The 17,366-nt window shown below is 40.5% G+C and overlaps 1 protein-coding gene across 3 annotated transcripts in view; it reads left to right on the top strand.

The window, feature by feature from the left end:
* Nucleotides 1–17,366, top strand: part of UNC79 (unc-79 homolog, NALCN channel complex subunit) — a 371,443-nt gene that overhangs the window by 329,455 nt on the left and 24,622 nt on the right. For all 3 annotated transcript variants that reach the window (XM_025391814.1, XM_025391812.1, XM_025391813.1), the window contains 2 exons: nucleotides 6,263–6,367; nucleotides 15,995–16,072. In XM_025391814.1, the coding sequence (XP_025247599.1) occupies nucleotides 6,263–6,367; nucleotides 15,995–16,072 (183 nt within the window). The remainder of the gene's footprint in view (nucleotides 1–6,262; nucleotides 6,368–15,994; nucleotides 16,073–17,366) is intronic.

A 17,366-nucleotide genomic window follows, 5' to 3' on the forward strand; every position in this document is an offset into this window, starting at 1 on the left:
AAATGAACAACCTTATGCCAGTAAATTTGAAGTCTTTGACAGTAGGTACAATTTTCTAGAAATATATCATATAGAACATCCAGAAAAAAAGAAAAAGAAATAACTGACTAGACTTAGATGCCTGGAAAATGACATCAATAGTTAAAACCCTACCCTCAAAAACTATTCCAGCTTTAGAGGACAACTTCTACTAAACATTTAAGAACTGATTGATCTCTTCTTTATACAAACAATAGAATAGAAAAAAAGGGAACACTTCCCAATACATTTTATGAGGCAAATAGAATTTTGATATCAACCAGAGAAGGACAATAGGGAAAAGGAAAATTATAGGTCAATATCCTTCATAGATGCAAAACTTCTGAATGAATAATAGCAAATCAATGCATTAGAAATAGGGCCTCATGACACAGTTGGAAATTTCTTGATATATAAAATGTTTAAATATTAGAACATCTATTAATATCACTATGTTATCAGATTGAAGAAGAAAAACTTTTATCATTATTCAGCAGATACAAGAAAATCATATTTTATAATTCGGTAGTCATTTATCGTAAACTCTTATCAAACTGTGAATAGAAGGGAAACTTCTTAACTTCATATAGTGGGTCTACCAGAAACATCTAGCCAGCATTGTATGTAATGGTGAAATGCTAAGAGTCATCCCTTTAAAAATCATAAATAAGACAAGAAAGCCTGTCATCACTGTTCGTTGTTTCTATTTATCTTGGTACTGGAGGTCCCATTCACTTCTGCAAGACAGGAAGAAGAAATCAAAGGTATAAGGATTAGAAAGGAAAAATACAACTCTCATTTTTCATGGGTGATATGATTACAAATGAATCAAAGGGAATCTATAGACACCTTTTTAGAACCTATAAGAGAGCTCAGCAAGGATGTTGGATACAAATGAATACCCAGAAATCACCAAATTTTAATATTCAACTACAGATGATTATAAAACATACTTTTAAAATGTCATTTATTGTGGTGACAAAAAATAAATCTCATAAGAATGTGCAATGGCTGGGTGTGGTGGCTCATGCCTTAATCTTATCACTTTGAAAGGCCAAGGTGGGAAGATTTCTTGAGCCCAGGAGCCTGAGACCAGCCTGGGCAATAAGGCGAGACTCCATCTATATATATATAAAAAAAAAAGAAATTTGGCTGGACAAAGTGGCTCATGCCTTGTAATCCTAGCACTTTGGGAGGTGAAGGTGGGTGGATTGTCTGAGCTCAGAAGTTCAAGACCAGCCTGGGCAACATAGTGAAACACTGTCTCTACTAAAATACAAAAATTTTGCTGGGCATGGTGGCATGCATCTGTAGTCCCAGCTTCTTGGGAGGCTGAGGTGGGAGAATCGCTTAGCCCTGGGAGGTGAAGGTTGCAGTGAGCCGTGATTGTACCACTGCACTCCAGCCTGGGTGACAGAGCGAGACTCTGTGTCCTTCACACACACACACACAAAGTTATCCAGTCATGGTGGTGCATACCTCTAGTCCTAGCTATTTGCGGGGCTGAGGTGGGAAAATCACTTGAGTCTAGGGGTTTGAGGCTGCAGCGAGCTTTCAGCCTGGGCAACAGAGTGAGAACGTTGTCTTAAAAAAAAAAAAGAAAAGAAAAAAGAATATGCAAGAGCTTTATGGAGATAACCAGAACATTTTACTCAAGAGCATTACAGATTGTTAAATAAATGGAAAGAGATTTTATGTTCATGGATGGAGACCCAGAATAGTAAAAACAGGTAATTCTCACAGAATAACCTATAGGTTTAGTATAATGACAATTAAAATCCTGGATTTTCTCTTCTGATGGTGGTAAACAAGATAATTTGAACCTTTTTCCCAGTTAAAAAGTAAAAAGAAAAGAGTGAACAAAATATTTTCTGAAAACTTCTTCAAAATGCTAACTATATAGAGAAGGGTTATGAGACTAAGATCAGGGAGAGCCCAGAAATTCAGAGCTGTGAGCCCAGCACTGATGGCCATTTTTACCCTGGGAGTGTTTGTCAATCTAGATGTGACTGAGAGGCTGCAGTTTTGGAAGCCCCATGAGGCTAGAGGGACAAAAGTCCGAATCCAGAACCTACCAAGAATAGAGACCCTGATACCACGCCTCCTGACCTACACATTTTTGGCTGGGACCACGAAGTAAAAACACCCCCGTAGTAACTTTCCTTCATGTGGACACAGCTCAGTGTCAAGCCCTGTGGTAGCCCAACATAAAATATTACAAGCCTTGTATGTGTATTAAGGTAACCCTAAGCCTAGGCAACATGGCAAAACCTCGTCTGTATAAAAAATACAAAAAAAATAAAATTAGCTGGGTATGGTAACACATGCCTGTAGTTCCAGCTACTCTGAAGGCTGAGGTGGAAGGATCGTTTGAGCCCAGGAGGTCAAAGCTGCAGTGAGCTATGATTGTGCCCCTGTCACTAAACAAACAGAAAGTTCTTTGAAGGAAGGTAGCATTTCAGGCTACAAATATTTCTGCAAATATCTTCCTAACAAAGCATTCAGCACACAATCAAAGATAACCAGACATATGAGGAGGCAAGACACAATGAGTGAAAATGAATAGGAAGAAAAGACAGTGGAGACAGCCCCACAGGGACTCTACTTATTTGATTATGAAAGGATTAAGACAGGACACACAGGGCTTCTGAGACACTTGCAATGTGCTGTTGTTTGCCCGTGAGGTGATTATATGAGTATTCGGTCCATCTTCTGAGACTGGAAAAACTCAAACTCAAACCATGTTTTCCCTCTGCTCTCACAGTTGCCACGACCAAAGACTTCTGTGATCAAATGTGTGGAGATTTCTTCCTACCAAAAAGCAAGCAATGGATTCTGCAGAATAGATTCAGTTCTATTCTGACACTACTTACCTGGATATAGCATCACATCCCACAGGTTGAGGGCTCATCCCCTAAGACTGCCCTCCACCTCCCACCTTCATTTGCCAACTGTAGGCTCTGGTTGTTCTACCCATGCTTTTGTCTAACTGGTTATAAATTAGGGATCCTTCCTCTTTGGGCTCAATTTATTTGGTAGAGCAGCTCACAGAACTCAGGAAAACACTTACTTACATTTACCAGTTATAAAGAATATTAGAAAGGATACAGATGAAGAGATGCATAAAGCAAGGCACAAGGGCACAAAGCTTCCATATCTTCTCTGGGCATGCCACCTTCCAGGAACCCTCCATGTGGTTAGCTATCCAGAAGCTCTTCAAACCCTTTTCTTTTGGGTTTTTATGGAGGTTTCATTATGTAGACATGGTCAATTAATCCATTGACCATTGGTGATCAACCCAGCCATCAACTCTTCTAAGACCTTCTCTAAAGGTTGAAAGGTGGGGCTGATAGTCCCAACTCTCTAAATGTGTCTTGGTCTTTCAGGTGATCAGTCCCCTTCCTATGGCTACCTAGGCTGCCAGCCATCAGTCAACTTATTGGCATACAAAAAGACATCAGTTGGCCGGGCGCGGTGGCTCACGCCTGTAATCCCAGCACTTTGGGAGGCCGAGGCGGGCGGATCACAAGGTCAGGAGATCGAGACCACGGTGAAACCCCGTCTCTACTAAAAAAAAATACAAAAAATTAGCCGGGCGCGGTTGTGGGCGCCTGTAGTCCCAGCTACTCGGGAGGCTGAGGCAGGAGAATGGCGTGAACCCGGGAGGCGGAGCTTGCAGTGAGCCGAGATCGCGCCACTGCACTCCAGCCTGGGCGACAGAGCGAGACTCTGTCTCAAAAAAAAAAAAAAAAAAAAAACAAAAAGACATCAGTTTGGAGAGTCTAAGGATTTTAGGAGTTGTATGTCAGATACAGGATCGAAGACTAAATATATATTTTACAGTGTCATACCATCTGAATCCATTTAACTGTATGCTTATATTTTATGTCCTTTTCTGAACATGTGTTATATTCAGCAATAGAAAAGGCTTACAAAATTGAAACCAATTCAACATTCCATCAACAGGAGGACTGACCGATGAATTTTGGTAAATTCATACAATTATATATTGTTAAGCTGTTGAGTTGGAAGAACCAGAACTACATGTATCAATAAGGATTAGTTTCAAAAATATATTGCAGTGAGTAATTACAAGTTGTGGAAAGATATATACAATATAACATTACAGAAAGTCAAAAAATGCAAAACAATATTATATATTATAATGGAGACATAAAGTGTAAAAACATACATGAAACAATAAGTACCAGATTCAGAATAGTGGCCACTTCAGAGAAGAGAGAAAGGAAGAAAGAAAAGAGAGCACCATATAGGTAGCTTCACCTGTTTCTGTGACATTTAGTATTAAAAAGGATGAATCAACTTTCAACCAGGGATCAATATCCAGAATATACAAGGAACTCAAACAACTCAACAGTAAAAAAACAAAAAACAGGGCCAGGCGCAGTGGCTCACAGCTGTAATCCCAGCACTTTCGGAGGCCGAGGCAATTGAATCACCTGAGATTGGGAGTTCAAGACCAGCCTGACCAACATGGAGAAACCCCATCTCTACTAAAAATACAAAATTAACTAGGCATGATGGCACATGTCTGTAATCTCAGCTACTCAAGAGGCTGAGGCAGGAGAATTGCTTGAACGCAGGAGGTAGAGGTTGTGGTGAGCTGAGATCGCACCATTGCACTCCAGCCTGGGCAACAAGAGTGAAACCCTGTCTAAAATTTTAAAAAAGCAAATAATCCCACTAAATAAATAATCCCACTAAGTAAATAACCCCACTAAACAGGGGGCAAAGGACCTAAATAGACATTTCTCAAAAGAAGACATACAAATGGCCAACAGGCATATGAAAAAAATGCTCAATATCACTAATCATCAGAGAAATGCAAATCAAAACCACAATAAGATATCATCTTACCCCAGTTAGAATGGCTATTATCAAAAGAACAAAAAATAACAGAGCCTGGCAAGGATATGGAGGAAAGGGAGCTCTTGCACCCTGTTTGTAGGAATTTAAATTATAAAGCCACTATAGGAAACAGTATGGATATTTCTCAAAAAACTAAAAAGTACCTGTCCTACAATTCAACAATGCCACTACTTGGTATTTATCCAAATGAAAAGAAATCAGTGTATCAGAATGATACCTGCACTTCCATGTTTATTGCAGCACTATTCACAATAGCAAAAATATGGAGTCAACCTAAGTGTCCATCAATGGACAAATGGATAAGGAAATGTGGTATATATACATAATGAACTACTATTCAACCATTAAAAAAAAAGCAACAGGGATGGAACTGGAGTTTGTTACATTAAGTGAAATAAACCAGGCACAGAAAGACAAATATCGTATCTTCTCACTCATATGTAGATGCTAAAAGAAATTGATTTCATGGAGGTAGAGCATGGAAGGATAGCTACCAGAGGCTGGGAAGGGTGTGTCGGGGGAGGATGAAGAGAGTTTGGTTCATGGATACAAACATACAGTTAGATAGAAGAAATGAGTTCTAATGTTCAGTAGCAGAGTAGGGTGACCATAGCTAACAACATTATATTGTACATTTCAAAATGCTGTGAGGACTTGAAATGTTCCCAATGCATAGAAATGGTAGACACTCAAGATGATGAATAGCCTAAATACTCTAACTTGATCACTACACATTCTGTGCATGCAACAAAATATCACATGTACCCCATAAATATGTATAAATATTATGTATGAATTTAAGAAAGAATGAAAGAAGCTAGGATTCCCAAAAAAAGGATGAATCAAATAAAGCAAAATGATGTGATCTGACAAAGATGGGTGGTAGGTGCATACTCTGTTCCATTCTCTCTGTTTTTCTGGATGCTTGAAATAGTCCATTTCAGAAATAAGTTCCTTGGAGAGGTCACAGAATACTTTAAAGAGTTGTATATGTTTCTTTCTAAATAATTTTGTATTGAAAAAAATACTTTTAGACTGATTTAGTTGCTGCAGTTCTTGGAACCTGTTTCCTGTGAATAAGAACCAAATACTGGGGCATCAATGTTTAAGAGATAACCTATCTTTTTCTTATCCATTAAATTATTTATCCTCAGTGCTTCTGTAAACTCATTACACACACACAAATGCCTTTTTTTTTTAGTTCCAATTTTATTTCTTGAGGACACTTCATTATGCGTTTTTAAATACTATTTTTTATTTCTGACCCGTGGATCTTTTGGAAGCTCTTTTGACATAGATCTACTCTAATTGAATTTCTAAAATCATTTACCTCCTTCTGTTTTGTTTTCTTTAGGAACGAGATAAATTCTACTTGTCTCGTAGTGTTGTTCTAGAACTTCTGCAGGCCCTAAAACTCAAATCTCCTTTACCAGATACAAACCTTCTTCTGCTCGTCCAGGTAAGCTTATGCCTGATTTGTAAAACTTTTCATGAGATCCATGTATGTTTGGGAAAATTAAGTGAGGTGTAGAGTGTATGCATAAAACTAAACATCTTTGCCCAGAGATGAGAAATAATATATCTTATATGGACCACGACCTAACTAATAGTATGCACCTGACACTTCCACTGGCTAAAAAAGTCCAAGAAGGAGTATTGATTTTGTTCCTACTGTGAAATTAGTTCTATGGGGGTTAAAAAGAAGAATAAAACAATAATTTTTGTCCTCAAGAAATGCATGATCCAGTAGGTTAGAGGGGCAGGTTAGTCACCAGAGCTGAGACAGGCCTGAGACCAGAATTCGGGGAACAGGCTGAGGTCTGACTGCAGAGTCAAATGAGTATAGGTGGTCCTTAAATCTCTGTGAAGCAGAAGTGAAGGAGAGGGTAGGCCAGGCCAGAGACAGTCAAATGGCAGGATGCACTGAGTGGTACCCACGGTGGGGGATAAGTACGCTTCAGCCCTCAGGGGACAACTGAGGCCGAGGACCACTATAAGACAGACTTTGGAGAACTGTCAACAATTATTCTTTTGGTTTTAGGGCTTCTGAGGGACTAAAGCCTTCTACTCTACTGTCCTTAACTCAGCATCTTAGGCAGGCATGCAGGTTTTGATGACCTGAAACAGGCTATGATAGTACCATGAGAGAAAGAGGTAAACGAAATCCTAGGGAGAAATTAAAAGCAGCATGGATCCCATCCCTTATGATGTGAAATCAGAGAAGACTTCATGAAGGAAGTAGCATTTGAGTTGGGTCACAAAGGACTGGAGGGTACAGACAAATGTCTTTGCCTGGGATTAGGGTTCAGCCTAGAGAGGTTGACTGGCTTCAAGCATAAAGGAGGCTTAGGCAGGATGGTGGAGTACATTAAGGGATAATGGCATGAGGATAGGGTTGAGAAAAAGTAGACTGGCTCTGCCAGAGGAATCAGCAGGTGTTCAGGTAACCTGGCACCCTGCCTCTCACCCAAGGGTTGAGGCTAGATTTAGAGACTTGGCCATGAGCTACAGCTGGGATCAGGGTGTCATTCAATGGCCTTTGGGTATGGTGCCCAGCCATTGCATCACAGCTGTGTCAGCACTCACTGATGAGCATTAAGACCAGTCCCAGAGTCTGGGCCTGCAAGCTGAGGGTTAAATGATTGAAGGAATATGGGAGCTTGGTATCAAGGAACTAGACAGATTTCCCTGAATTGTGGGTACTCATTTGGAGACATGAGAGATAAGGGAACACTAATGGAGGACCTATTATGTGTTAAGCATTTAATCTTTACAGCCTCATGAAGCATTGGTTCTGTACTGCAGGAGGTGGTTCGGTGGCTTGCCCAAGACCACAGTGCTGGCCTAAGTGACAGGTAGTATCAAGCACCTGATTTCAGTGTGTTAGGACTCACAGCCCAGCTCCCTTCGGTATAACACACAGCCTTGACAGGCCCTTTCCATCCCTTATGGGGATTACTGTAACAGCTCTTAGTTTTTTGCACCTGCTTCATCTCTTTCCACACCAAGCCAATCTTCTGGCCTGTGGCTGCCTAGAGGAATTTTGCTGAAACTCTACTTTTCTGATGCAGATCACTCTTGCATCAGAAACCTAGAGTGACCTCGTAAGGTCTGAACTATCCAGGTCTTCCGTCATCTGGCCACATCTGACTCTTCAGCAGTATTTCCCACTACAAATATTTACTGACCACCTATCTTGGGCTGGGTTCTGGGAATATAGAGATGTGACATGCATATCCTGATAATGTGCTAACTACTCTCATGAAAATCTACACGGTGTATAAAACACTATGGAAGAGGGAGTGGCTAACTGAACCTAGGACACGGAGGAAGGCTTATGAAGCATTATGAGGCCTGACATGGGCCAGGTGCTCTGCAGGGTGCTGAGGAAACAGAAGAATCAGCCATGACATCTTCCTTCCAGGAGTTTACAATTTAGCAATTGAAGTTGACATGTAAATTAAAAAAACAATTCCCACATAGTACAACAGGTGCAGTAGTAGAGATGTGTACTGAGTAAGGAAGTGTTGTTTGTAGAAGACAGTTCACATGGACCTTGAAGGATGCACAGAAGTTCAGGAGTTGACCTGGTAGAGAAGATGAGGAACAACCCTTGTCATTTACTGTTGAATAACCACTGCCTGGTCTCCATACTCCCCCTCCAGAGACTACAAATCATTAGGATCAGAACTGAATTTTTCTCAAAGGCTTGAGATTTATTTAAAAAGTTGGTGTACTTTCAATGAATGGTCTTGAGTTGTCTTTGAAGAGCTTTCTAGGACACATTGAACCCTCAGTGAGTCAGTGATTGCTGGAAAATGACAGCAATGGATGCGGGGCATGATGTCATCAGAATGAAATGGCTCTTATTATACCAAGGTGCTGGACAGCCCAGGAAGAAGACAAGCAAAGTCACAGCCAGAAAATATCTGTGCTCCTAAGGAGAGACGAACTTTGCATTTCTCTCTGTGGATTGCATTGGCCAGGACCTTCTGCTCACATAGCAGCAGCAACATTGCCTTTGAGAACAAGCAGTGTTCACACAGATTTTTTATTTATTGAATTTTAATTAAGTTACTTATTTTTGAGATAAGGTGTTGCTCTGTTACCAGGTTGGAATGCAGTGGCACGGTCTTAGCTCACTGCAACCTCTGCCTTCCTGGCTCAAGTGATCCTCCCACCTCAGCCTCCCAAGTAGCTGGGACTACAGTTGTGGGCCACCACGACTGACCAATTTTTTAGGTATTTTTAGTAGAGATGGGGGTTGACCATGTTGCTCAGGCTGGTCTTGAACTGCTGGACTCAAGCTATCCACTCATCTTGGTCTCTCAAGGTGCTGGGATTACAGGTGTGAACCACTGCTCTCGGCCCAAAGAGATCTTTTTGAAGATTCATGGGATCTACACTGACTTGGAGGAGAGGGCAGGTGAACAGGGCTTAGGGAAATATCCCGGGAGGGATTAAGGTTAGCAGCCTGACTGTGTCTGGAGGTCACTTGCTTCTAAGAGTGTTGCAGTTGGGGATGTGCCACCTGAAATCCACTTCAGGGCATTGAAGGTGCTTTCCTGCAGATGGTGAACAGCATTCCCTTAATTGCCCTTTGTCTTGAGCAGAGCAGATCTGTGTGGCTGATCTTCTTGGGGTCTAGCACTCCATACTGTAACTGCTGGAGATTGGTTTGCAATGAAATACATTAGTCAACTGTAATAAGCACTTGTCACAAGATGCCAAAAGAACACTGACAGTTTAAATTACCCAGTGCTTAAGGAAACCACAAAAACAGTGATTATTGCATCACAGTTAGGTGAATAAATAACAAAAACAAATTAAGAAGAAAGACAGCAAAAAGATACTTCCGAATGTGTTTTATGGGTTTTCATCTGCCATTTCATCTTTTTAAAACAAATGTGTGCCTTGTCATTGAAATCATTAAGTTAAAAAATGTCAAGTTGTAAAATTATTTAGATTGAAGGGGTATTTTGGAGACATTTTCAGATCACGCCCAGGAAAAACAACTTTATGGAAATGTTTCAGTCTTCTCCAACAAAAAATGTTGAGCATAGTTTGTTCCTGGGTTTCAGCACCAAGGGAAAAATAAATTTAAGCCATTTCAAAGTAACAAATCCTTGTTCCATAAACTCTTAAGCAATTTTTATTTCTAATCAGAGAAATAAAAGTGAGGCATGCCCATAAAAAAGGATGAGTTTGTGTCCTTTGTAGGGACATGGATGCAGCTGGAAACCATCATTCTCAGCAAACTGTCGCAAGAACAGAAAACCAAACACCGCATGTTCTCACTCATAGGTGGGAACTGAACAATGAGATCACTTGGACTCGGGAAGGGGAACATCACACACCGGGGCCTATCACGGGGATGGGGGAAGGGGGAGGGATTGCATTGGGAGTTATACCTGATATAAATGACAAGTTGATGGGTGCTGACGAGTTGATGGGTGCTGACGAGTTGATGGGTGCAGCATGCCAACATGGCACAAGTATACATATGTAACATACCTGCACGTTATCCACATGTACCCTAGAACTTAAAGTATAATAAAAAATTAAAAAAAAAAAAAGTGAGGCATGCCTTAAAACAGAGTAGTTCCCTTTTCTGCCCTGTGGTCCTGCCTAAGTCATGGAGAGAAGTCTTCTATGGGGCCGCACATGGTATATTAGTCTGTTCTCATGCTGCTAATAAAGACATATCTGAGACTGGGTAATTTATAAAAGAAAGAGATTTAATTGACTCACAGTTCCACATGGCTGAAGAGGCCTCACAATCAATGGCGAAGGTGAATGAGGAGCAAAGTCATGTCTTACATGGCAGCAGGCAAAAGGAGCTTGTGCAGGGGGATCTCCCATTTATAAAACCATCAGATCTTGTGAGACTTATTCACTACCATGAGAACAGTATGGGGGAGACCACCCTCACCATTCATTTATCTCCACCTGGCCCCTTGACACATGGGGGGATTATTACAATTCAAGGTGAGATTTGGGTGGGGACACAGCCAAACCATATCAGATGGGATGAGGAGAAACGTTGTTTCTCTTATGCGTAGTTCCTTTTTTTTTTTTTTGAAATGGAGTCTTTCATTCAAAAAATGGGCTCTTTCATTCAAAAAATGGGCTTTGTCACCCAGGTTGGAGTGCAATGGTGCAGTCTTGGCTCACTGCAACCTCCACCTCCTGGATTCAAGCGATTCTCCTGCCTCAGCCTCCTGAGTAGCTGGGATTACAGGCATGCACCACCATGCCCAGCTAATTTTTGTATTTTTAGTAGAGATGGGGTTTCACCATATTCGTCAGGCTGGTCTCGATCTTCTGACCTCGTGATCCACCCACTTTGGCCTCCCAAAGTGCTGGGATTACAGGTGTGAGCCACTGCACCTGGCCTAGTGCCTCTTTCTGTAGGGTTTCTCAATTGCTTTTTTCTTGCCCTTGACTGCCTGGGTCCTCCAGGTGTTCTCTGTAGAATGGTGGAAATGACAGCCTGCTCTCTGGAAGCTTCTTTTAGGCCAGAGATCTAGGCTGGAGTCAGAGGAACCTTTCCCCTTTACCTATGGGCATCATCAGCTCCTGGCACTTGGACAACCAAGCTTGTATCAGGGACAGATGATCTGCCAGGAGCAGACAGTGACTTTCTTTATGGATATCAGTGACCATCATCTGAAGGCCACCCAGTGAGGGTGGGTATAGTTAACTGAAAATGCAATTTGCAAACATAAAAAAAATCAGTAACCGGAAGGAAAAACTCCCTAGGTGATCCATCACAAATGACACCAGTCCCCATGCTGAAAACAGAGTCTGTTGCTCCAATGTTGCGTTTCCCATTCATTCTTTCACCCCATAGGGAACTGCTGGTATTTCCTCTACTACTTTTCTGATGAATAACAGTAGGTAGATGAGCTCATTAAGATGGAACCATTTCTATTCTTCTCGTAGATAGACCATACCTTTGTGTTACCAAATACTCTGGCAGTAAGAAAGACCCCTTAAAGAACAAATAGAATGCTCGTCCAAGAAATGTGGAATCATCCAAGTTTTAAACCTGTCAAGACAGCAACTGCTACCAATCTGCTTTTTAATTCCTAGAAGTTCTCCCTGGAGGCCTGGCGTCCTGGGGAATTCCCCAGCCTGCTCTATGGTGGTTGTCTAGCCATGACCACTGATGTTTACATATCAAGTTTTTTTACATATGAAGTTTACATATGTAAAGTTTATGTGTGAATTTACATATGAAGTTGGGTGGCCTTAAATGTTCAAGTGGATTTTTTCTTTTTAAAGAAAGAGAGGCGTGGAGATAGGAAAGAATTTGCTGAATAGAAAAATGTCATTTCAGAGTCCAAATTGTTGATCCCCAGGGCATAGTCCTCCTTTTGCATTTTGGACAGATACACTAGCACATTATTTTAATTCAGATCTATTGACATTTTTGCTTTTTGTTTCCAATATTTTCTCTTTTGCTGGTTTGCTGTGGATATTTTTTGTGTAATAGGTTATAATTGTTCTCAAGATAGAGTTTTCATAATAAGTGATAACTCATTAATAGCCACCATAAAGACTGTTTAAGTTCAAATCAAAAGGAATTTCCTTAGCTCCTATTATGTGTCAAGAGTAGATATTCAGCCGGGCACAGAGGCTCACACCTGTAATCTCATCACTTTGGGAGGCCAAGGCGGGTGGATCACGAAGTCAAGAGATGGAGACCATGCTGGCTAACATGGTGAAACCCCGTCTCTACTAAAAGTACAAAAATTAGCTGGGTGTGGTGACATCTGCCCGTAGTTCCAGCTACTTGTGAGGCTGAGGCAGGAGAATTGCTTGAATCCAGGATACGGAGGTTACAGTGAGCCGAGATCGCGCAACTGCACTCCAGCCTGGCGACAGAGCGAGATCCCATCTTAAAAAAAAAAAAAAAAAAAAAAAGAGAGAGAGTAGATATTCTGCTAATTTGCGCGTACCACTCCCACTCTGTGGGATATACCTGCATATTGAAGTTATGAGAAATCGTATTGTGAAGAAAGGTTTTCTTTTAAAGATAGGTTCGTTGTGGGCTGGAGGACAGAGAACTGGTGGAGGAACAGCTGTTGTTTTTAATTCACAGAGTTACCATTGATTAGGGTTATTAATATTAGTTGAGTTAGTAACAGTCTGATCACTCTATGAGATGAGAGGTGAAGACACTGTTTTGGGTATCATTTTGATAATGAATTTAGTAATGACATATAATAGATACCGTGTTTCTGTTGTATTCATGGGGGAATGCATATTTCAGTGCCCAATTTCCCTCAAAGTACAGAACTCTTCCTTCAACAGCAGTCGTCATTTCCATCTCTGATTTTTGTAAGAGCATTGTATTTTGAGCAGCTCTATAAAATCATAATAGATTTCTTTTTTCAGTTTATGGTTGGCAGCCATATAAAACAAAGACAGAAAGGTTTAGTAAGGTTTTAGTTGTGCATCTGATGTAAAAATATGCTGGATTACAATGCATGGATAAAAAATAATAGATGATTTCTGAGGCTTATGCACTTTTATTTCCTTTGATATGCCAGATTCTCTGTGCACCTCCTTTACTTTTAGGGTGATTTTTGATTAATTCTGACTAGTAAGAGTTCTCATAAATCGGACAGTTGGATCCAACCTCAGATCTTGATGCTGTGTGATTGCTAACCATGCTGAAATGTGCTTCCATCATGCTCTGCGTTGCACTTTACTGAGTATCATGGGTGGGAAAGTCATCCACTGAAGGGAGATACAGACATTTAAAATTTTGCTTCTTCACAAACCTTATCTTCACCTCGAGGGCCCATCTAGGCCATGCAAACATACTCGAGTGGGGTCCAGGACTTTAAACCATCCTTAAAGAGAAAGCTCTAAGTGCACCCCTTACCTTACACAGTAGATATGGCTCTGTCTCCCCTGTGGCCTTTCTTAGCTATGCAGTATCATTTCTGTTGTAAAGAACTTAATTAAAATTAATACTGATGTCCTCACAGAGGTTTTGGAACGCAATTATAAGTTGTTTGTCTTAGACTGAAGACTTAGATAGCTATTTATTTATTTATTTGAAGCAGAGTCTTGCTCTGCTGCCCAGGCTGGAGTGCAGTGGTGCCATCTCGGCTCACTGCAACCTCTGCCTCCCAGGTTCAAGTGATTCTTCTGCCTCAGCCTCCTGAGTAGCTGGATTACAGGCATGTGCCACCACACCCGGCTAATTTCTGCCTCAGCCTCCCAAAGTGCTGAGTTTACAAGCATGAGCCACCACACCTGGCCTAGATAGCTTTTTAAAATGAATTTTGTGGGAAAACATGCAATCTCTACCAGGAGGCTGCATTGGGAGTGTTCCTTCTGTTCACTGTGTATGTCTATCAAATATCAAATATTTCAGGTTTTTTTTTTTTTTTTTACTTATAGATTTTGACTGGAGTTAAAGGCTTCTCATTTTCCAAAACCTGGTTTATTTACTTTTCCTTACATTAGAAATAAGCTTAAGTTACATGAGCAGACATAGCAAACCTGAATAAGATAATAGAAAATGCTAGGTGTTCCCAGGATGTTACCAGTTGCCACTTTCTATGCCAGATTCAGAGTTAATGGCTAAATAGATTCTTCAGTTTTCTGTAACTGTATTTGAGGCAAATGGAAATGACAGAATGTTAATGTGGAGATCTGTGTCCACTCCTGTCACACAGCTCTCGGGGACAGCTCTGCTTATGCCCTCTTGCCCCCACTCAGCTACATACACTTACATGCTTTCCATGGAGGACACCCCTCCCACACTTGAAGACCAGCTCTTGGCCCTGAGGCTGAAGTCTAAGGGTTCCTTGGCCTCAGGAGGCCTTTGGCTTAGAGGTGTACCCAGTTAGCCAAAACCTGCTACCTGTTAATAATGCTTAGATTTAAAGCCCTGACTAGCCCGATAATATGCTAGTTTCTGTTCCTTTGTTTCGTGGTTCCTCATCAGGCCTCCTAGAGATTTACTCTGTGACCCAAGTTCCTATTACTTCTCCCCACTGTGACAGGGACCGAGCCTGCTGACCCATTCAGCTTCCCCTTGCCTTCCAGTATGAGAACAGAATAAATGAGAAGGTGGAGCAATTGGTGCTGAAACTTCTGAACTCTGCACAGCAGCAGTTTCAGATCCCAAAGTTGTTAAGGCTACTGGCCAGAGGCCAGGAAATATAAATTAAACAGGAGCTAATTGCTTATAGCAAACTCTACTTCATGGTTAACTTTTTTTCCTAAGACTATTAATAAATAGTGGAGTGCCTGCATTAAGTGAGAAACACCTGTCAAAATCTGTAATGAAGCAAATTAAATTGTAATCTGGCAAATGCATTCTTGTAATGCTCTCAAGTCATAACTGACTAATGGATTTGCTTCGTAAACTCTCACTGAGCCCCTCTGAGGTGTGCGGCACCAAGCTAGTGCTGGGGATGAGGTGCATCAAGCCTGTCCTCATGAAGAGCTCATAGCAGGTTGAGAAATAGACTCACAAGTCACTGCAGTCTGATGTGGTGATTGGTACAATGGAAGTGTGTGAAAAGTCCTCTGGGCACCCAGGGAAGGAGTGGGGGTCTTTATCAGCGCAGAGGATACATGTGGATGAATAGGGGCAGGAAGATGAGATGCCGAAGGTCCTCTGTGGGGAAGAAACAGAATACTCACTCTGAGGTTGATTGTTTTTCTGGTTTCTTTCTAAATATATGATACGATAATAGAAATCATGAAACTGTATGAAATGTGCTTACAGTAACTGTCAAGAAGTACTAAACAATAAATAGAATGACTTCTCAATAAATCTGACAATGCTGACATCTTTTATTTTTTCCTTGATTGAATGCACCATTTCAGTGCCACTTAACAGTCTGGGTAAAGTAAGACTCTGTGTATTAATTTTAGTACTGTGATTCTGAGTTTCTGGTAGGAATGAACCATCATGATTAGCAAATCTGATCTATCCAAGGCAGATTGTCATGAAAATAACACGAATTAATTTAAACCAAGTTAATAAAATGATAAATGACTTATTACTGTCCAGATACCCTTAAAAATAATTGTCCTTTCACTTTTTTATTAGTTTATTTGTGCAGATGCTGGAACCAAACTAGCTGAGTCAACAATCCTGAGCAAGCAGATGATAGCCTCTGTACCTGGAGTAAGTCCTGTCCAAATTCATTGTCTACATACTTATATTTCATAGAATAGCAGTTAAGAATGTAGGCTTTAGACTTACGTCAGGGTTTGAGGCCTGCCATTTACTAGCTATGTGACTTTTGGAAAGCATTTTAACCTATAATTCTTTGATTCGTGTCATCTGCCAAATGGGATATAACAGGGTTTAACATATAGGTTGAGGATTGAATGAGATAATGCATGCAAAGCATATTAGCAAGGAGTCAGACATAGTGAATGCTGTGAAAATGTTATCTATTAAAAATAATATTAACAAACATTGCCTATTTTTGGATATTTTAGTTATTTCTATATTTTTCTATTGTAATTAATATGCAAAGAACATCTTTGTGCCTAAATCTTTGTCCATACTTCGACCATTTCTTTATAATAGATTTCTGGGAGTAGAATGACTAAACTATGTTTTTTTTTTAAGGGTTCTGTGGTGTAATACAAGGTCCTATGCGACAAAAATCCCAATTCTCAATGACTTACGAAAGTTTAGTGTTTGCTCGTGTGAAGTTTAGTAGGGAAAGGGGGATTTCTACCTGCATGCTCAGGGATCAGGTTTCTTCCATTATGTGCAGTCCACTGCAATCAGCTTGATTGTGGTTGGGGAAAGGGAAGAGAATATGGCCCATGGGGTTTTCACAGGCCAAGTCTAAAAGTGTGTGGTTTTTTTTCCTACTCACATTCCATTGGCTAGAACTCAGGCACATAACCACACCCAACTGCAAGGGATGATGGGAAATGTGGTCTAGTTGTGGGCCAAGGAAGAAGACAGGCCTGGGGAGTGGCTAGCCAGTCTCTGCTGCATGCTCGCTGTTTCCTTCATTGTTTAATTCTTTAAAACTCATTATTTGCTACCTATGCCATAGCTAAAAAAAAAAAAAGTCCCTAATAATAAAAGTGTTATTGAAATCAGTAATTAAAAGATGAACATTCCAACAATAGAAAAGCAACATATAGGCCCCTTTCTGATGACCAATAAGCCATTAAAAATAAACCTTTTACTCTGACTAGCAATCAATGAATTGTAAGTTAATATGAAGTATAAAAATATTTAAAAATATAAAAATTAAAATTGGCTAGCCAATCAGCAGATTTTCTCTTTAAAAAAAAAAAAAAACCACTTCATCAGGGCATGAAAGACATATAGGAAGCTGCACATCTTTAATGTATGTGACTTGATGAGTTGGGAAATGATTATACATTCATGAAACCACCACTGTGATCTATGCCGTAAACATATCCATCACCTCCAACAGTTTCTTCCT

This window comes from Theropithecus gelada, chromosome 7b, assembly GCF_003255815.1.
Source record: "Theropithecus gelada isolate Dixy chromosome 7b, Tgel_1.0, whole genome shotgun sequence".
Taxonomy (NCBI): Eukaryota; Metazoa; Chordata; class Mammalia; order Primates; family Cercopithecidae; genus Theropithecus; species Theropithecus gelada.